The 21,341-nt window shown below is 40.2% G+C and overlaps 2 protein-coding genes across 2 annotated transcripts in view; one reads left to right on the top strand and one right to left on the bottom strand.

The window, feature by feature from the left end:
* Positions 1–1,872, bottom strand: part of FAM126A (family with sequence similarity 126 member A) — a 60,741-nt gene extending 58,869 nt beyond the window's left edge. Inside the window, exon 1 of the mRNA XM_048511130.1 lies at positions 1,650–1,872. The gene's annotated coding sequence lies outside the window, so the exon portion shown is untranslated. The remainder of the gene's footprint in view (positions 1–1,649) is intronic.
* KLHL7 (kelch like family member 7) lies at positions 1,749–20,988 on the top strand. The gene is made up of 11 exons (XM_048510483.1): positions 1,749–2,231; positions 3,537–3,639; positions 5,203–5,296; positions 6,529–6,653; positions 7,102–7,277; positions 7,759–7,933; positions 9,985–10,127; positions 13,410–13,650; positions 16,324–16,504; positions 17,822–17,919; positions 18,530–20,988. The coding sequence occupies exons 1-11, from the start codon at positions 2,112–2,114 to the stop codon at positions 18,811–18,813; spliced, it is 1,740 nt and encodes a 579-aa protein (XP_048366440.1). The 5' UTR covers positions 1,749–2,111; the 3' UTR covers positions 18,814–20,988.
* The last annotated feature ends 353 nt before the right edge of the window (positions 20,989–21,341 follow it).

The raw sequence follows: 21,341 nt of genomic DNA, 5'->3' as shown, positions 1-21,341 counted from the left end.
TCTACACTGCATGTACACTAATTTCATGCTGAATAATCACAGACATGGAAGTTCCTGAGACTGAAGCATTCTTTTAAAAGTAATTATGTGAATGTTCTTTTTTTGCAGAATAAAACAATTTAAGAACATAAGAACTAGCCTGCTGGATCAGACCAGAGTCTATCTAGTCCAGCACTCTGCTACTCACAGTGGCCCACCAGGTGCCTTTGGGAGCTCATGTGCAGGATGTGAAAGCAATGGCCTTCTGCTGCTGCTGCTGCTGCTCCTGAGCACCTGGTCTGCTAAGGCATTTGCAACCTCAGATCAAGGAGGATCAAGATTGGTAGTCATAGATCGACTTCTACTCCATAAATCTGTCCAAGCCCTTTTTAAAGCTATCCAGGTTAGTGGCCATCACCACCTCCTGTGGCAGCATATTCCAAACACCAATCACACGTTGTGTGAAGAAGTGTTTCCTTTTATTAGTCCTAATTCTTCCCCCCAGCATTTTCAATGAATGCTCCCTGGTTCTAGTATTGTGAGAAAGAGAGAAAAAATTCTCTCTGTCAACATTTTCTACCCCATGCATAATTTTATAGACTTCAATCATATCCCCCCTCAGACATCTCCTCTCCAAACTAAAGAGTCCCAAACATTGCAGCCTCTCCTCATAAGGAATCCTTCAATCATCCTCGTTGCCCTTCTCTGCACTTTTTCTATCCGATATCCTTTTTGAGATGTGGCGACCAAAACTGTCACACCACAGCTTTATATAAGAGCATGACAATCCTTGCAGTTTTATTATCAACTCCTTTCCTAATTATCCCCAGCATAGAGTTTGCCTTTTTCACAGCTGCCATGCATTGAGTTGACATTCCCATGGAACTATCAACTAAGACACCCAAATCCCTTTCCTGGTCTGTGACTGATAGCACTGACCCTTGTAGCGTGTATGTGAAGTTTGGATTTTTTGCCCCTATGTGTATCACTTTACATTTTGCTACATTGAACTGCATTTGCCATTTCTTAGCCCACTCACCTAATTTATCAAGGTCCGCTTGGAGCTCTTCGCAATCCTTTGTGGTTCTCACCACCCTACATAATTTGGTATCATCTGCAAACTTGGCCACCATGCTACACATTGACATGCTACACATTGACATAAAACCAGTCAAAACAAAACAAGTTCAGAGGAAAAATAACAAATATTTTGTCCAGTTCAAAGACCTTTCAGAAAACAAAAGTATTTAATTCATTCTGGAAGGTATGAATCTCCTTAAGGGAGGGAGTTTCATGGTCTGAAAAAGCTCTCCCACAGGTTCCAGACACCTTAAGACTCCTTTACACAGGAAAGCACCAGGCATGGATCTCAGTACTGGGGCAGGCTGATACAGTGGTCTTTTAAATACTCTCGATTCATACAATTTAGGGGCTTTAAAATCCATGAACTAGATACAAACTGAGAGTCAGGTAGCTGAACTAGGACTGGCTTTATAGGACAAATCTAAGCAAGAACCGCATCAGCTGTATGTTGCACCAGATAAACTTTCCAAACTGTTTTCGAGGGCGGCTGCACATAGAACATGTTAATCTAAATTCACTAAAGTAACCTTGCCAAGGTTATATTGCTACTGAGCCACAGAGGCGCCATAGAAGCCAACCCGGCATACCTCTCCGATGCACATGCGCGCTCGCCCAGGTTCCTTTTCCTCGCTTCTTTGTTATGGGCACGCCGCCTGCGCCGTGACGTGCCGCGATGACAGTGCGCGCGCGCGTGCCGGCTCAGTTCTTTGTTTACCTCGCCGCCTCGCTCACACCTCGGGGCACTCGGCATTCTTGGCCGAAGGGCGCTCCGTTGTATTGGTGGGCGATGTCGCTAGCTTCCTTCAGGTGCGCGAGGCGGGGAGCCGTGTTCTGATTGGTCGCCGGCTCCCGTCGTGAGGGGTGGGGCAGTTCTCGCGGCCTGACTATCTTTGCGGGGTTCAGGCGCCCCCTCGAAACGGGGGAAGTTGCGGTTGTGCCTTCTGCCGGCTCCTCGTCGCATTGTCACTCTTCAGTGTGTATGACCCTCCTGGCGTCGGCTGTCAAGCAGCCCTTGTTTCTCCGGCAGTGAAAGGCGGGCGAGAGGGAGCATGGCGGCCTCGGGGTCGGAAAAAAGCAACAAGAAGAAAACGGAGAAGAAACTCGCGGCTCGGGAAGAAGCCAAATTATTGGCCAGCTTTATGGGAGTCATGAACACTATGAGGAAGCAAGTAAGACCGGAAGAGGGGGAACTGAAAGCACAGCCGTGGGATAGCGACCTTAAATTGAGAAACCATTTAGCAGGGCGTATTTCTTGCGATGTCCTGTCGGAACATTGTATTAGCTTTGAATGTTTCCTACTAAGCTAACTTGCCATTTGCAGTAACCCTATAAGATGGGACAGCCTTGTCTCTCCCTATTTTAAATAGGGTAGGGGACTGATGCTGGGATATAATGGGATTGTGTTTGAAACTGTGTTTCTTACCTATTGTACCACACTAGCCATGTGCTAAGCCACAGGTAATTACTTTCCTGTGGTTATCAGAAATGCCATGAGCATCAGTTCTTGATGGTGTCCATGTGTAGGTTCTTCTTGTTATCAACAGCTATGGTCACTGTTGATAGGTTGTGCATCTCTACAGTACCAAGAGAGAGACAAAATTGGCTATATATTCAAAGATTTGGTATGATTTGGCCAATGTAACCTATTTGACTAAGCCGGGGGGGGGGGGGGGGTTAAGAGAGGTGGACTTTAATGTGAGAGATGGGTTTGATTTACCACTCCTCCACATAAATTGTAGACTAATCTGGCGAACCCGGTTGGTTTCCCCACTCCTACACATGAAGCCTGCTGGTGTCCTTGGGCTAGTCAGAGCTCAGCCCTACCTACCTCACAAGGTTTCTGTTGTGGGGAGAGGAAGGGAAGGACCTTGTAAGCCGTTTTGAAACTCTATAGGAGAAAAAGGCAGGGTATAAATCCAAATTTAGCAGCTTCTGCTAGGTCAGTGGTGGCGAACCTATGGCACGGGTGCCAGAGGTGGCACTCAGAGCCCTTTCTGTGGGCACGTGTGCACAGAGTTCGTCATGTGGGGGGGCACAAAATCACACACCCACACACATATCTAGGCTGGCCTGGGCATGATCCTTTATCTGAGAGTAAGCTCGGTCGCTGGCAATGGGGCTTGCTTCTGAGTAAGCCCTCCTAGGGTCGTGATTCACCCATTTGAAGCATTGCACGGTTGCTTCACCAAGCTTACTCCTGAGTAACGCACGCCTCGGAGCCAAATGTTTTTCTAAATTAAAACCTCAGTATTCAGGTTAAATTGCCATGTTGGCACTTTGCGATAAATAAGTGGGTTTTGGGTTGCAATTTGGGCACTCGGTCTTAAAAAGGTTCACCATCACTGTGCTAGGTCAAGACCTGTTGAAAATGTATTGCATCAGCAAAAGCTATTATAATTTCTACAGACTAGTGTGAATGTTTGAAGTATTCCTACATGCCTTTTCCCATACTATTGTGTTTTTATTCCTGTTAGAAAACTCTTTGTGATGTCATTCTCATGGTCCAGGAAAGGAACATTCCAGCTCATCGTGTTGTGCTTGCATCTGCCAGTCACTTCTTTAACTTGATGTTTACCAGTAAGTCTTCCCCAATTCAGCTTTATTAGAGTTTTAAAAATCTCTGTGCTGTCTTCTGGCCTGCAATAAAGGGGCTAGTGGGCGGGCAGCCTAACCTTGAGCCCGGGGCAGCCAAGGACAATGTTGCTGTGGCGCCACCTTGCTGCCTTTAGAGAGCTTTTTAGTGGTGCAGGAAGGCAAAATATAAGAAAACCCGCCCCACCACTGAAAAGCCCTTCAGTGGCCTGACATCCCCCAAAAGGGTGGTGTAAGTCCATGCCACAGCATATCCAGAGGCAAAGCTGGGATGGAAGCCAACTAAGGTCAGCTTCACCCCTGGCCACCCCTCTGGAACGCCCCTGTATGCCCACAGGGTCACTGACGCAGCACTCTGCACCACATCCAGGCATCTTGGCGGGCTGCAGCAGCCACCAACTAGCAATGTACTACTGTTCCAGGGCGAGCATTTTTGCCGGTGTAGAGCCGCACCACTTCTCAGCATGATTCAACACCCCCCACCCCGAGACTGGGCGATTTGTCACGTATAAGTAAAACTTCTTGAGCCTTGTTCAATTGTTCTGCATGCTGTTTTTAAATTTCTTATACCTGTGTTTCTGTACCAGATGGGATCCATTGAATGTTCTTTTATGTGACTGCTAAACTTTCTGAGTTGCAGAATCAGTGCAAAATTGTCCCCATATCCAGCTGCTTCAATAGAAATGACAACTTCTTGCCTCTACATTTCATGTGTAGCTGTAATTAAAAATAGACTTATGAGAAGGGGAGTTTTTCATTTTAATATTCTAACTTCTCATGGGAAAATGTCTGGGGCAGAAACTGGTGTGTGCAACTGTGAACTGGTTTCATATTTTTGATGACATTTGGGTGGTGGTAGAGGAAAGTGCTGTGAAATTACCGCTGGTTCATTATGATCCTATAGAATTTTCTAGGCAAGAGACTGACAGTGGTGGTTTGCCATTACCTTCCCCTGAGTAGCAACCCTAAACCTCCTTGGTGGTCTCCCATCCAAATACTAACCAGGGCTGACCCTGCTTTGAGATCTGACATGGGGGGAGGGGGGTTAGCAGAAAGACAGTATTGCACAGCTTTGTTTCCCTCAATTAAGCTGAGTTGAAACTGCTGCTAAAAGCACAAGCAATTGTATAGGTTCTGAGAAGATTAAAAAGCTGTGCTGTAAGTATCTTGCTATGTAAATGCTTTTAAAATACATTCAGGTAGGCAAAATAAAAATGCTGTGAGACATTCTTATATCTTGAAAATGTACTTTGTGAAATTGAATATTCTGGATATTTAAAAATAACTTTATCCTCTTCTTCCTGCTCTTGCTGAGTTTTTCTTTAGGCAAAACTTTGGTGTAATTAGGAAAATATTTTTAGAACATTAGAAGGGGCCTTTGCTAATCTGAATTCTTTCACTCATTCTGACACTAACTTTTTGTAAATCATGTTGATGTTCCTTGCCTTTCATTGAGACCGTGTAAGATTTCAGTGTGTTTTTTATTAATTTCCCTTAGGACTTGGAAACCGTCATAGTGAAATGACAGTGTTTCTTATCTAATTACAGCAAATATGATTGAATCCAAATCATTTGAAGTGGAATTAAAAGATGCGGAGCCAGATATCATCGAGCAGCTTGTGGAATTTGCATATACCGCAAGGTAGCTTTTATTTAACTTTTCAAAATATCTGATAGCTACATGTGAAGCCCGGAAAGGCAGAAATCAAAGAATTAAATGTTTGAGAGGGGTGCTGCTATTTTAGTACTTTGTTCATTGTAGTTCTTACAAGCTGGCATCCTATTACCAGCTGTTAGCCACAGTGTAATTGTCTGCAACATATTGTGGAATGTGTTTACTCCCTGTTAGTCTAAACATATGTTTGCTGAGGCACAAAGACTTTGAATTAGGTTGGACAGCAGTGAATTTGTTTGTGAAAATATATTGTTTCCTTTATTTTTAATGCAAGTATGGTTGAGAAAAAATCCTAAAAAATTAACATTATCTATTGTACATGCGTCCTAATTTATGGTTAGAGAGTCTAGGTTAAATGCAATGTTCAACTAAAATAATAATAACTCTAAATTAAAACACATAAAAATAGCATACTTGTGAGAAGATTTATAGGTGTATAAAGAACAGATTATAAAGTAAAATTGGGGATAGGGCGGTATAAAAGTCTAAAGAATAAATAAATAAATAAAAAGCAAGCAAAATATAATAAGCAAGCAAATGAAAGTATGTGGAAGGGCACATGGAAAGAAAGAAAGTCTGCCTGCCTGTTCCCTCCCTTGTCTATCACAGTATAGTTTATCTAAAATGGCCATAGTGGTACGTTTAGCTCAGGGGTAGAGAACCTGCGGCTCGAGAGCCGCATGCGGCTCTTCTGCCCTTGCACTGTGGCTCCACGAGCTGAGCCGCTGGCCCCATCCCTGACGCTGGGCCGCACCGCGGGCTTCCCCTCTCACCCGCCCTGTTGGCAGCAGGGCGGACGCATCCATGCGCTTCTCAGAATGAGCAGAGTAAAAGGTAAAAAAACCCCTATATATACAGTGTTATCTTTATTTTAAATGTCAAAAATTATTTGCGGCTCCAAGTGTTTTCTTTTCCCATGGAAAAGGGGTCCAAATGGCTCTTTGAGTGTTAAAGGTTCCCTACCCCTGGTTTAGCTGAACCAGGAATGACTTGTGAGGTAGTTGGTTGCCCCTCTCCATTTTGTGCCTTTCTGTTGTAAGTTGGGTAGTCTTACAAGATTGCATAATATAATATAATAAACATAATATAGCTTTGGTCGGAATGCAGTAAATATATTTTGATAAAAGTATGTGCATAGTTGTTTCTAATTATTGTTGAAAGCCTTCTGTTGTGATAATGTTATCTAATACCTTTTTCAGAATTTCTGTAAACAGCAACAATGTCCAGTCATTGTTAGATGCGGCAAATCAGTATCAGATTGAACCTGTGAAAAAAATGTGTGTGGATTTTTTAAAAGAGCAGGTTGATGCTTCGAATTGTCTTGGTAAGATGGCTTAATTTTGTTATAAGTACATTGAAGAGAACTTCAGCTTCTAATTAATATTTTTGGCTGTTCTTGTTTTATGCCAAATTCTTGAATATTTGGGAACATGCTAATTTCCTACGGATGGATATGCAGTGATATATTTGCCTTGTCCCTAAGGTAAACAGGGATGAACAATTGTTTTTCTGCAGAATCTGACGACCATTTAACTTTGAAGTTTCTAGGTAAAGTGTTTGTTAGCAGGTTTAGGAGATGGCATTATTTGTTTCTCTCCATTGGCTATCCTATCACAACAATTCTATAGATTATGCAATTTTGCAAGAAAGCAGCATTTGATTACATCATTTTGCCAGGGTGAATGTGACTAGTTATTTTGTATATTAAACCTTTTATTTACTTGCACAGACTTAAATTGTGCTATTTAAGATGTCATATCATTTTTCTTTAGGTATAAGTGTATTAGCAGAATGTCTTGACTGCCCGGAATTGAAAGCAACTGCAGATGACTTTATCCATCAGCACTTCACTGAAGTTTACAAAACAGATGAATTTCTGCAGTTGGATGTTAAACGTGTGACACATCTTCTGAACCAAGACACACTGACTGTAAGAGCAGAAGATCAGGTGAGAAGGTCCAGTTATTTATTTATATAGCATTTAATTTTTTGTTAACACAATAATTACAACCGGGTGTGTTGTGCTCTAAGCTACATCCCTGCTACTTGGGACACCTCTGCTGCCCTACAACACTTCTTCAATGAATAACCATTTACCAGGGATCTGCTTGCAGAAAACGCTGCCATTTTGATGGCTTTACAATCTGACTTAAGTTGTCATTTACTGTATTCATGAAATCATGTGGTGCCTTAGATTGTGAGCCACTTGTGGAACAAGAGCATTACATTTGTGTAAAAAAAAAATGCCATAAGCCATTTTGAGCTTGTGAGACAGCAGGATGTAAATTGAATGACATGGCTGACAGGTTGTCAGGTATCTTGCATGTAATTTGGAATTGCTCAGTGATTTACAGCTTGTTTTCAGGTTTGATTGCTTTATATTGCTATGCGTATGCATAATCAGATGTGTTTTTTGCTCCTCTTCCCAGGTTTATGATGCTGCAGTCAGATGGCTGAAATATGATGAGCCAAACCGCCAGCCGTATATGGTTGACATTCTTGCTAAAGTCAGATTTCCTTTAATTTCAAAGAATTTCCTCAGTAAAACTGTACAGGCTGAACCACTTATCCAGGACAATCCTGAGTGTCTAAAAATGGTTATCAGTAAGTTTATATTCTAAGGTGTGCTTTCAACATTTTGCATAATTTTCCTCATTAGTACTTATTTGTTGCAAATCTTTTTATCATGTAAATATAGATGAAAATCAGATTTTAATTTGTTGTTTTTTGTGGGGAAGTTGATTTTGATTCTGAGTCCCACCTCCTGACTTCAGTTATGAATCCCTGTAATACTGCTGACACAATATGGAGCCCTTCATTGGCAAGGAAGTGCCACAGCAGTAGTTGCTTCTTCTTCCTCCCCAGCTGCAGGGCAACTAACAGTCCAGATTCTATGAGTTTCCTTGGCAATGAATCCTCCTGTGTTCATTGGGACATTCCCAAGTATGTTTGCACAGCAGTACCGCCTAACAACCAAACTACATGTAAGGTTTCAGTTCTGAACGTGTTGCTTAATTCTGAAAAGCAGTGATGGAAGACCCTGTTATGAATCAGTTCAGCATTGATGAGTATCTGGCCTCATTGCAGCAGCAGTTTTTCTGAATCTGACAGGAAGGCAGAAGGCAACCTATTGTGTATTGTATATGCATGTCATTGCCAGCTTATAACCATGCTGCTCCTGACCTGCATAGGACCTCAGTACAAGTTCTGGATTGATTTTGCATGTCTGTGTGCTGGTTCATCTGTGTTCTCTGACTAAGGCAAAATGAAAAAAATTGCCATGGATTTGATACATTTTCCTCATCCATTACAGAGGAGCAAGAAGAATTATGAGTTCAGGGGAAGCTGTGCTGCTTCCTTGACCATTAGGAGCCCTGCAAGAAGAGAAGAATTTCTTGCAGCTCCTTCCCCTCTGTGACACTCAAGAGGAGGGTGACAGTCCTAATTTTTTACTTTCTAGAACAGTGGTTCTCAACCTGTGGGACAGGACCCCTTTAGGGGTCGAATGACACTTTCACAGGGGTCGCCTAAGACTCTCTGCATCAGTGTTCTCCATCTGTAAAATGGATAAATGTTAGGGCTGGGGGTCACCACAACATTGGTCGCGGCATTAGGAAGGTTGAGAACCACTGTTCTAGAGGGTCACTGGAAGGGAGTTGTGGGCAGAGCAGCTGCAGACCCTGATCGCTTAGATGGTGTTTATGACAACAAGGTTCATGGACACAAACACATCATATGATAGCTGAATGAGTTGTCCAGGGGATATTCTATTAGTGTGTTATATAACCCCATCCCCTAGAATTAAGTATAACTGGAATAATGTAGTACATCTTTAAAAGTAGCTCGGATATTTAATTTCTCAGGTTTAGAACAAAATTAGCAAAAAACCTCCGTGTCACAGTAGCCTCCGTAGTGACATTTTTAAAAGCTATTTAAGAACAGTAAACCTACGCGCTACCATCTGTGACTTTAATGCAGACTGGGGCTACAACACATTGTAAACAAACTAAAACATAAAGGGAGAAAAGCTTTAGACATTTCTCCTCTTTATGGTAAGGGAAATATTTGTATGTGGAAGGAACTGCATTAGTTCCCTCACATGAATTGATTTTGTGTGAACTGTAAATGGTGAAACATTAAATACACTTTCTGAAGAAACTTGAGTTGGATTGTTAAAGCTGTTAAACTTATTGAGCCAGTCGCAAATCAGACCATTTTAGGTCCTATCTGCTGTGGATCACTGAAAGTATTTAGCTCTCACTAAACTATGTTGAATTCCAGAATATTTCTTTGACGTGCATTTAGGATTTTGATAAGCAGTCTTATTACAATTGCAACCAGTTTATATACTACAAATATTTTCTTGTTTGACCTGTATAGCTCACAAGTTTGACTTGCATAGTCCTAAGCAGAATTACACCTTCTGAATCCACTGCTGTCTGCATGTAGGAACCTAGTTTTCCAAATTAAGGAAACATTGTTTTCTATCAGTTTTTTCTGGATTTGACAGAGATTGTATATATATATATATGGATATTTTTAGCTAGGTGGAAAAAGAGTCTAAACTTTTTCCTTCTGGAACTAATGTGAACCCTCTGCATGAAACAAATTTCATTTCTGTGACATAGAATAAGCCAAAATTCTGTTTGGTTTAGGTGGAATGAGATACCACCTGCTTTCTCCAGAGGACAGAGAAGAACTAGTGGATGGCACTCGCCCACGAAGAAAGAAGCACGATTACCGTATTGCCTTGTTTGGAGGGTCACAGCCACAGTCTTGTCGATATTTTAATCCCAAGGTAATTCTTATCTGTCTGAATGTGAGTGGATAGTATTTGGCTTTTTAAAATTCATCACCCCCTCCTACTACAATTTGGGGCATCGTTGCATGTGTCATGATTCTTTCAGCTCTTTTTTACTTTACAGGAATTTCTATACTTGGGACAATACTGGCTGTAAATCCTTATAAGTAAAACATCTGGGGCACCTTCATCGTTATCTGTAGTTCCTGCACTTGTGATCTCTCATAGAACACATAAATGAAGGAGGGAGTAGTATGTTATAAGCATCAGTGTTAATGAGGAATGTCAACATCATATTACGAAGCGTTCTTGAGAGTGGTGGTGTTTTAAGGTTTCTATAGCAACTTCAGTTCTGCTTACATGTACATACAGGTTTTTTCACTGCTGGGAACATATGCCTGTTCTTATATAATTAATATTAATATCTATCTAAAGTAGTAGATATTAAAGGAACAGATTAAAGGAACAGATTGGGTCTTTATGCAAATATATCATGGAAGGGATATGGGAGAAATTATTCTTAGAAGAAGCACATCCCCTGAGTCCAAGTACCCCATCCAATACACCTTTCGGTTGCTGAGCCCATCCTTGGCCCAAGGCACTATCTGTTTGATATGAAGAGATTAGAGAGCAGTCCTCTTGTGCAAGGGCTGGGAGCTTTACATTTGGTAGAGACCCATACCCATGAGAACACACCCTTCAGGTTCCTAAGATCTTTACATGTGGCCATCCTATGCCACTTAGTAGGTTAATTTTTTTTAGAGAGTATAAGGAGAAAATCTTACTAATTAGAAACTTTGTGTGAGCTGCTTGCGACATGATGCATTTTTGCATACTTAGTCTGAGAGCTAATGTTGACTTCCCTGGAATTGTTCTTGACGTTTAGGTTTGCTTTATGTGTCTCCTTTTTCATGCTTTTCCCTAGAATTTTTCCCTATAATTGATTGGTTTGGGAAGTTTGGTATGTTGTTGTGAAGAAGAAAAATGCTTTATTAGAGTTACTGGCCTCCATAATCCCAACGTGCTCCAAGGACTTTGTTGCCCTGACCTAGTTGACCCAGGCTAGCCTGATCTCATCCGATCTCAGAAGCTAAACCTGTCTAGTACTTAGATGGGAGACTACCAAAGAATATCAGGATCACCTTGCAGAGAAAGGCAACGGCAAACCACCTCTGTTAGTCCTGGATTGCCATAAGTCAGCTGTAACTTGAAAGCACTTTACATACATAAAGGCTTTGTGATACCCAACAGAACTTTCTTTTTCTTTTTCTTTTGTTTTTGAGAACAACAGCAGAGCATCCCCCATACTATTTTTCAAGCTGTTACGTAAAATGTTTTTTATACATGGTGATTGCACCACAGTGCACGCTATAGATGTACACCCGACTGCATGAATAGATGCCATCCCACTAAAAGCAGAGAGAGAGTCAGCAACAGCATCTAGATACATGTTTCAATGCACATATCCCAGTTTCTGATTCAGCAGGTGATCTTACAGATCATCATAACTGTGCAGAGGCACTATGTTCAAAAACTACGTTTTTATTCTGTACTTTCACTTGGTATTGCTTTTGGCTACCATTTGCAACTACCTGGTTGTGAGTGCAATGTTGTTGCTTGGTGGAGGTGCTCATCTCTCATTGGGTTTGCTGAGGCAGTTCTCCCATCTGCTGGGAATCCAACTGTGTAGGTGTGTGTGCATGTGTGAGATAACACTTTCTTCCTCTGTTAATATGGCTGCAGGTATTTTTGGCAGCACCATTTGTAGTTTATTAGCACTAACCACAGTAAGAAGATTATATATAATTTGTGGTGTAGAGGATGAGCTCTTGGTTGTCATGACAACAAGTTTTTGCCAGTTCTGCTTTACCTATTATAGTTCTTAAGAGCTGCTATCTTCTTTTTATATTCCTCCTCCTCCTCTTTTCTGTCTAGAATGTATTCTTTCTTGACCATTTTTCTGTTCCCATTTTAAAAAATCAATTTAACATCTGAAAGGATGTGGCGTGCTTGTGGTCTCATGTCACCTATCCCTTTTTATTATTAATGTATATTTATATTATACAGTCTGGTTTTATCTCACTCCTCAGACAAAACTCGTATCCCAAAACTGGCTTGCATCAATTAAAATTCAAAGCATAAACTTTGCACTAAGCATCTAAAAAAAAGGCACCAAAAAGCCCTGCCATTGAGCATGCTAACCAACAGACATGATGTGCAAGGGAAGGAAAGAGGTAGGGGATCAGTGATCTTTGGAGGTCTGATCATTAGCAGAGACCGGAGTGTTTTCGGCTTATGGCTAGAGTGTTCCTAAAACTGAAGGAAGCCATGAAACTACAGTAATAAAACTAATCACTGCTAACTACACAGTGAAATAATTTTAAGATTTCTTTGTTACAAATATTACAATGTTGGAAAATGTTTTATGTAGTTAGTAGAACTAGGTTCAACTTAGTGTTTGCATTTCAGGAAACCTGATCCCAAACCAGACCAAAATCTAACCTATTAAGTCTGTTGCATTTTAAGCAGAAAAACCACCCACAAAGCAAAGGTATAATCTTTCCATTTAAGTACTTCATTGTTAAAAGAAGACATTCCTGTACTAAAGCATCTTCTTATGAAGCACAGATTCAGCTCACACTTTTGATGAGAACCAGCATCACTGTATGTATTTTCAGTAGCTGCCAAATTATCTTGGACCCACCATGGAAAGGTAGTTAACCCAAGAAATGAATGCAAAGTAGGTAATTCAAAGATGGATCTTGCCCCAAACAGAAAAAGCAGACCAACATTTCAGGCGATTCTTAAACAAAAGCAGATATGTCAGTGGTATCTGTTGTGTGTGTGTGTTTTTTCCAAGGTAGCTCTGCTTTGTGACAGATCCACCCAGAGACTCCTGTTGCAGTTGGTTCACTTTAAAACATAGGTGTCAAACTCACGGCCCTCCAGATGTTATGGACTACAGTTCCCATCATCCCCTGCCAGCATGATGCTGGCAGCGGATGATGGGAACTGTAGTCCATAACATCTGGAGGGCCGTGAGTTTGACACCTGTGCTTTAGAATATCCAGTTTGTTCAAAACCAGCCCACGATGATCAGAAGAAAACTCTCACTGTCCAGTGCACTTCCATCACCTATATCAGAGCATTTTGAGTCTTTAAGTAAAAATATGTAAATGAACTGTTAAAATGTTAGTAAAGAATTTGAAAGTCTGTACAGTGCATATTAGTATGAACTATAAAATGTCTGTCATTCCTTCCCCCTCACCCCCCATACAGGATTACAGCTGGACAGACATCCGATGTCCTTTTGAGAAGCGAAGGGATGCAGCTTGTGTCTTTTGGGATAATGTAGTTTATATTTTGGGTGGTTCCCAGCTGTTTCCTATAAAGCGAATGGACTGCTACAACGTTGTGAAAGATAGCTGGTATTCCAAACTGGGGCCTCCTACACCTCGTGATAGCCTTGCAGCATGTGCAGCGGAGGGTAAAATTTATACTTCTGGTGGTTCAGAAGTAGGTAAGTTACTCTCAAGACTCTGGTGGCAAGACCCTCAAATAGGCAGCCCCATGCAACTTCTAATGTGACTTGGTGCTGAATATTCCTTTAGTTTAAAAGAGGTGCTAAATGGATGAAGGTTTTCTGATTTTTTTATCAGTGTGGATCTTGAGGACCTGTTGCAAAAGATTTATATCCATATAACTTAGGAATACCTGAGAATGTGGTAGAGAATCAGACCTCTGTTCTGGCCTCCTGCATTATTGCTGTTCTGCTTGACTTAATAGACTAGCCCACTGTGGAATGGTAGGCTGAGTTCCATAGGCCGGCATTACATATTTTAGATTTAACTTCTTGCACATGCCAAAAACTTTAGTCAGTACTGAATTAACTTATCAATTAGCTCTCTAGGTCAGTGTTTTAATTGTCACCCTCCCCCCACCCCCCGTCAAAAAATTCTATACTATAGGCAGATTCATTCAGTTTCTTGGGGCAGACTAACTTTATCAGAGATCTAAACATAGAAGTCTGTTTCCTCAACTATGATAAGTGTCAACATTAAGTCCTACCAAATTTGGTAAACCAGTTGTTCAAACTGATTATTAGCCCATGTTTTTGGAGTCCAAAGTCTTGACTCTATAAAAAAATTAATATCTGCTTTGAAAGATAAAGAGTTTATGTTCAAATTTTGCTTTGAAAGTTAAAAGATGTTTGGAACAAGGTGCAGGTGATTTCAGCATCAGCTGTACCAATTCAGTCAGGGAATGGATTTCATTGTTCAGTGGAGTAGCCAGTTTGCAAGCAGAAACCCAGTCTGTCCTAAGCATAAGTACTTCCAGTTTCTAAGGCTGCAGTTCTATACCTACTTTGGAATATTAGACCTATTGAACTCTATAGACTGCTTACTTCCAAATAAATGTATTACAGGTGGGTACCAGTTTTAAGCAGTGAAGGCAGCCAGCTATGTATTCTTTATGCAGACAAATAGATTTTAAATGTCAATGTTGTTTAAAAATATTTATTTAAAATAACAGATATAACACCTGTAGTTTCACGTAGAATGTTCCTCTGTCCCTCTGTAAATCCATGAACTTCATAAGTAGGCCCATGCCCGATTAAGATTGGAAAAAGTCCATTGAGTAAATAACACTTCTTGTACTGTGTTGTGTCTCTTTCAAAGATGCAGCTTTTCTTTCCCCATTTATACCCTGCCATTTTCTCCAGTAATAACTCAGAGCATCTGCTGTAAGAAGAAGCAATAAGAGTTTTTTAAGCAGCAAAGTCTTAGTTCAGCAAGTCACAGGAATGATAGCTAGGCTAAGGAGATAATCCATTTTTCCATCAAGGTATGCTTTTCTTGAGTGGAAGACACTTTATTTGGCAACTAAGTTTGTGTGGATATTTGCTGGAAGAAATCAAATTAATGTAACCCCCTGCAAAGGCTTTGTTGGGAGAAAATCTGCAAAATGTAGTGAAAGGTCATTGAAAATAACTATGTGCCAAATGTTTCAAAGGTCAAAAATGTTTCCTAAGTAGTTTTGGCTTTTTTAAAAGCACTTATTAAGAAGCCTTTCATACTACTGGCAACAGTATAAGGCTGATTATTGAAATCTAAGGTGGCCACACTCTACATCTTTACATGAGGCTTTTTCATAACCTAAATGGAGCTATTCCAATGACAGAATGGTTCTGCAAAAAGTAAATGTTTATTTCATAGACATTTCCTCTTAGGAGATGTTACAGTGGAAGTCATTTATAAAGCGGCATACCTTCAGCTTTCATCAAACGTTATCCTTTAGATGCTGAAGGAGGCTGCTGTGGAGAGCAGTATTGGGAGGCGCATGTGCCCATATCACTCTCCTTCTTCCAGCACGCATAGTAGTAAGGATGGGGGCAGGAATTCAAATTTTTACAAGGATAAAATGGCCTAACCCCTTTGATACATTTAATAATTTAAAAGTTTATTAATATTTATTTAATAATAAGTTTATTAATTGACTGCCACTTATTATAATTTATTTATTGACTCTTACCATAATTGACTCTCTTAACATAATCGAGACCTTAAGACAGTGATGTTGGACTCATTTGCTACAAGAACCAGATAGAACTAGATATGACGTAAATGTGATTTGCGTGGGCCTGGGGGGAAGGGGTGGCTGCCTCCAGCAGGCTTATCCCCCCAGATAAGCATTGTGGGGGGACAGGGTAGCTGCTGCCAAGCAGTGTGAGCAGACATGGGATTACTCTCAGTCCAAAGTGGCACTGCAGGGAGGTGGTTAGCATGTAGAGATTAGGGTGGCCTGCCTCAGCTGGTGAGCCCACTGCAGACTTGCCAGGCCACATTGAGAGGGAGGAAAAGGTTGTATCAACTGGTTAGTGAGCCTGATAAGCCCTCTTAAGGGGCCAAATGCAGCCCCTGAGCTGTATGTTTGACACTCTTGCCTTAAGACTTTGGGAGTGATTGTGGGTGCACATTACAAAAGAAATATGCTTTTGTGTTTTGGAGCCTAAACATGATCACTTTATGTGTATATACTTTTACTCATCAAAGCCACGGACTGGCGAACATAGCAGGGTAAAGCACATGGTACAATAGTGGTTTTACTGTTTAGGATTTATTTTTTAAATGGTATCTAAATCAAGTCCTGTACCTTTCTGTTTGAAGGAAATTCTGCTTTTCTGTCATTTTAGATACTGCCAATGATACAGGGAACAGAAAGCTAGCTGCACGAAATAACATGCAAGCTCAGCGGTGCAGTCATGGGATGGTAGAGGCCAATGGTCTGATTTATGTTTGTGGAGGAAGTTTGGGAAACAATGTTTCTGGAAGAGTCTTGAATTCTTGTGAAGTTTATGATCCAGCAACAGAAACGTGTGTATAGTTTTTAGTATTCCATCAGTAATGTCTCATGTTTGTTTTGAAATATTTACATGCTTCAACTTCAAAGGAAAAAAGCTTAAGTCTTCAACTGTACAAAAAATAGTGTTTTCTGTTTCTTTAACTGTTTTCTTCCTCAATCTGGAAAAAATGATAGGGATTTTCCTGAAATCTGAATTTCGTTTTTATATGGAATAAGCATGTAAAGCACCATAAAATTAGCTTGTAATTGTGCTCAGTCAAGTAGCAGCTCATCTGTTCTGCTCTTGTGATGGTGGAAGTGAAAACTGGAGACAGCTGTGTCAGACAATATCACCAGTTACTCTGCAGGAGAGGGGGAGAGTAAGGATGCTTTCCCTGAAAATAAGCCCTAGCAATATTTTACAGTATTACTGGAGGATGCTTGAAATATAAACCCTACTCCAAAAATAAGCCATAGTTACAGTTTCTCCAGCATAGCTCCCTCTGCCAGGCTGGGCATGAGTGCCTCAGACGCCCAGGCTACACGCAGGCCTGCTGGCTCTCTGTGTTAAAAAAGGACCATCTTTTAGCAGGCATGGTCCTGCCTTTGGGCTATCTTTTCAGTTATGGCGAGCATTTTTAAAATTATGATTTTTAACTGTAATGTAGGTTTAACATGTTGTTGCCGCCCTAAGCCCTTCTGGGATGGGCAGGATATAAAAATAAAAATGAATTAATTTTTTTAACAACATACCCATGAGCCTTTGCTAAATATGCAAAGTCTATTTAGCAAAGGCTCATGGGTATGCTATTAAAACAAATTTTACATTCATTTTTATTTTTATATCCTGCCCATCCCAGAAGGGCTCAGGCCGCCAACAACATGTTAAACCTACATTATAGTTAAAAATCATAATTTTAAAAATGCTCGCCCTATCTAACAAAGATAGTAAAAAGGCAGGACCATGCTCTCCTAAAAGATGTCCCTAACCCTGAGCCACCTGGGAGCCAATGAGCTCTATCTGATCGTCTGAGCACTCATGCCCAGCCTGGCAGGGCATGTGGCCTTGTGGGGGGCATGGTAGACAGACCTGGGCGCCATTTAGCCCTGGGCTCTTGTTTTCCTTCCCTGCCCTAACGCATCCAAGCAGATCACTTCCATAGGTCAGTTATCACCTGGAGGTGATACGTGTGTTTTTCTTTGTATCTATTTAGATCAACTTGAGCTTTTCTTTTGCCCCAGAAAATAAAGGGGTAGAATTCGGTAACCTTTTATCTGCACACTTGATGAACCAGAAGAGAAACCTATGGTAACTAAGTGAGTAAACTATGTGCATTTAATCATTTCAGGTGGACTGAGCTCTGCCCAATGCTAGAAGCTCGAAAGAATCATGGACTAGTATTTGTGAAAGACAAAATATTTGCTGTGGGGGGACAAAATGGCTTAGGTATGTATTAAATATTTTTGTTTTGTTATGCCTGCAATTACATGGTAGTGGTTTTCCTTAACCATCTGTTATGTTTCCTTTGTTCGTCTTGATTTATTCAAATTCGAGGTCTTTTTTTCTTCACTATACTTAAAATCTTTTTTCTCAAGTAATGCAGATCCACTTATTATTAAAAAATAAAAGACATAGAAAAGAACAAATAAAAAAGAGAGACTAATGAGAAACAAAAGTAAGGGGGAGGCTGTTTCCAAGAGTTCAACGGTTCATTCATACTGCTGATTCTGGATTTGTTCAGAACTAATGGGTCTAAAATCCAGACCCTTCCAGTGCACCTGTCAAATTTGAAGGTCCCAATATCTGGGGAGGCGAGAGCCAAGAAAAACTTTCTCTTCAGCTGGCAGAAATAGCCTTTAGCAAGAATTCTTGATGTGATTGAAAATTTAAATACACTTTTATTCCCACACATAGCTTGCACCTTTATGGTGGTAAATGTAAGAGAATTATTATTTTTTAGTTACATGCGGGGAAACTTACAAGAGTTTCCTGACTTTCAGCTGTGTTAAAGTTTAAGATTGTTTGCTTAATACTTATTTGAATTTTGTTTTTTTAGGTGGCCTAGACAATGTTGAATATTACGACATTAAAATGAATGAATGGAAGATGGTGTCTCCCATGCCATGGAAAGGTGTAACAGTGAAATGTGCTGCTGTGGGTTCAATCGTCTATGTCCTAGCTGGATTTCAGGGTGTAGGTCGATTAGGACACATCCTTGAATATAATACTGAAACGGATAAGTGGATAGCTAATTCTAAAGTCCGTGCTTTCCCAGTAACCAGCTGCTTAATCTGTGTAGTTGATACTTGTGGAGCAAATGAGGAGACACTGGAAACATAAGGACTCGGTGAAATCATAAGGTGCTCTTTGGATTAGTGATTCAGCATCCGTGTTGGTTCTGCATTTTAAGTTATGTCTTGTCAGAGTGAATACTACGGAAGAGCCAAGACGCCATATTATTGCCATTATGTATATAATGTGAAGTTACTTGTGCAAGTTTTATTTTTCCATTTTCTACATGAAGATTGGATGCATTTTTGACCTAGAAAAAGACACATTAAAAACATATTTTAAAGATGTGTTTGTGCAACGTTGCCAAAAAATCCAGCTCTGCCTAAAAATATTGGCAAATATTTGAAGAAAGCTCTCTTCTTATTTGACCTTTGTTCACAGATAAACTGGTAAGATTATTCATATAGCAAAGGTGGGTAAAATAAAATGTTTATAGTATGAGCTTGCCCAAGTTGCTGTTCTTCAGAAAAATGTGCTATGCAGCTTCATTAAAAGATGAGAGGTATGTTTCTTAGTATCCAACTGTTGAACAAAATAGCTATTTACAGTGTTTGTGTCTGTACTGAGCTGGCTCAGAAAATCAAGGGCAATATGCCTCTTGATTTGGTGCTTTATCATACTACTGGAATAATAGCAATAGCCAGATACCGGTAATTTTCTTCCCAGACATTCCCATACTGACACCAGAAAGCTGCACACACAGTATACTCCATGCTACCTCTACTATTTCATGTCACGTCAATTATGTTCGTAATAGAAGTCTGTTCTTAAATGCAGGCTGAAGGGGTCATAGGCTTCCCTGACCTGCCATGCACCTACCTACCTGTCCCCTACAGAAAGCACATTGCATTTCTCTTACAATTTCCTTGTGAGGTATTTGCATTTGGGACACCAAAAGAGAATGGAGATGCACTGTATAGTTGCCAGCTGCTCTCGGTATGAGTATATAGCTGGGGTAAAGCTAAACCTGTTCCTGTCAACCCCAATTTCTGGGAGGAGGGATGTTCCAAAATTATTATTAATTGCCATCCATTACTGTTTTATCATTCAGAAGGTTAATGTCGGTCAGGCCTACCTTACCTGCATAGCCCTGATCTGGTTTAATTTCTTGGTTATATTAGAGTATGTTAAAAATGGAATCCAAGAAGTTGCTTATATCTAAAGATCGATTCCTTACAATTCTTTGTTTGCTTTGGAGTGAATCAAAATTATTTTACATTCATTATATGCAGTGTTGGGATTCAGATAATTTAACAACCAGTTCCGGTGGTGGGATTCAAATAATTTAACAACTGGTTGTTTACAAGCACTATTTTAACAAGTGGTTCTGCCGAAGTGGTGTGAACTTGCTGAATCCCACCACTGATTATATGCCTGTATCAACTGCAGTTTCAGAATCCCTGGGCAATGATATGGATAGCTAAAAGAATAAGCTTGCGTGGGAGGAGGTAAATAACTTTTCACAAGTGTAAAACGTGCTTGGCGGCCCTCTATTCAATCCACAACTTATTTTTTTCCAGGTTTCTAATCTGCTAAGAGTTCGAGACAAACCCCCACACCTTTCTAAATTAAAACTGCTTATGATGTTCAAAATGTGCTTCTATATACTTCTTTCCTGTTCTTTTTATTGTCTTTTAGAAATCCTTTAATTAGTAGTTTGATATTATTATATATCTTATACCGAAATTCAATCTTTTAAAGACTGCTTTTTTGTAGTATGGGATTATTAAACTAATTCTAAAGCACATTTTTCTAGTTGAATAGATTTATCAAGACTAGAGTAACTGGAAAATCAATGTGAAGAAATGTAAAGCACACCTTTTTGTATGCCAGTGCAAATACTAAAAAAATTCTAGTCTCAATCTTCGTTTAAAAAAAATTAAGCTAGGTTACAGGTGGGAATGAATTTTTAGAACATTTCCATCTTCAGTTAATACAACCATGCACAATCTTGTATGAAAGTGGTTTTTCATTATTTTCCTGGTTCAAGATTTTTCCTTGTTACATATCCAGCTAATATGTAAAATCACATTTTTGTGGGTTCTTAGTATATGAAAACTACTGTGCAAAAAAGTTTTCTTGGACTGCTTTGCGTGTTGAGAAATGTATCTATCATTCTTACTGAATACTTGCAGTATTTGCCGACTTTTTGGAAGTGAAGCAAATACCTCAGTGAGGCTTGTGGGCCAGCAAACTTTTAATTAAATATATCTGTTTTTCTTATGGTTGTCATTAAGTGTTCGTTTAATATTCCAACAAAGCAATGTAGAATATACGCTATAGAACCCGGGATGGCAAAATGTCATGTTGGCTCTGGACCTAGCTAATTGCATTTTCTTTCTTGCCGTTTGTAGTGTTACACATGCATATGGAATAACAGGACACTGGTATCCTTTGACTGAAGGACTGAGATCCTGAGGTCCTTCAGCCTCTAGGGCTTCTTAGCTCAAGCAACAAAAATTCCATAGCTTAAGCAACTTTAGGGTTGCTTACCCCCATGAGTTAATTCTAAATGTGTTAAACACCATTCTAAGAGAACAGAGATTCTAATGCATAGTATTAATGGCTCAATTCAG

Source organism: Sphaerodactylus townsendi, linkage group LG11 (assembly GCF_021028975.2).
Source record: "Sphaerodactylus townsendi isolate TG3544 linkage group LG11, MPM_Stown_v2.3, whole genome shotgun sequence".
Classification (NCBI taxonomy): Eukaryota; Metazoa; Chordata; class Lepidosauria; order Squamata; family Sphaerodactylidae; genus Sphaerodactylus; species Sphaerodactylus townsendi.
The sequence above is the reverse complement of the archived record's forward strand: the minus strand, read 5'-3'. Positions and strand labels throughout refer to the sequence as shown.

Bases quoted from the DNA above. Each gene is read 5' to 3' on its own strand.
- KLHL7 (XM_048510483.1), top strand. From the start codon at position 2,112: ATGGCGGCCTCGGGGTCGGAAAAAAGCAACAAGAAGAAAACGGAGAAG. The intron at 3,640-5,202 runs GTAAGTCTTCCC...ATCTAATTACAG, and splicing joins CTTTAACTTGATGTTTACCA to CAAATATGATTGAATCCAAA. The intron at 17,920-18,529 runs GTATGTATTAAA...TTGTTTTTTTAG, and splicing joins GGGGGGACAAAATGGCTTAG to GTGGCCTAGACAATGTTGAA.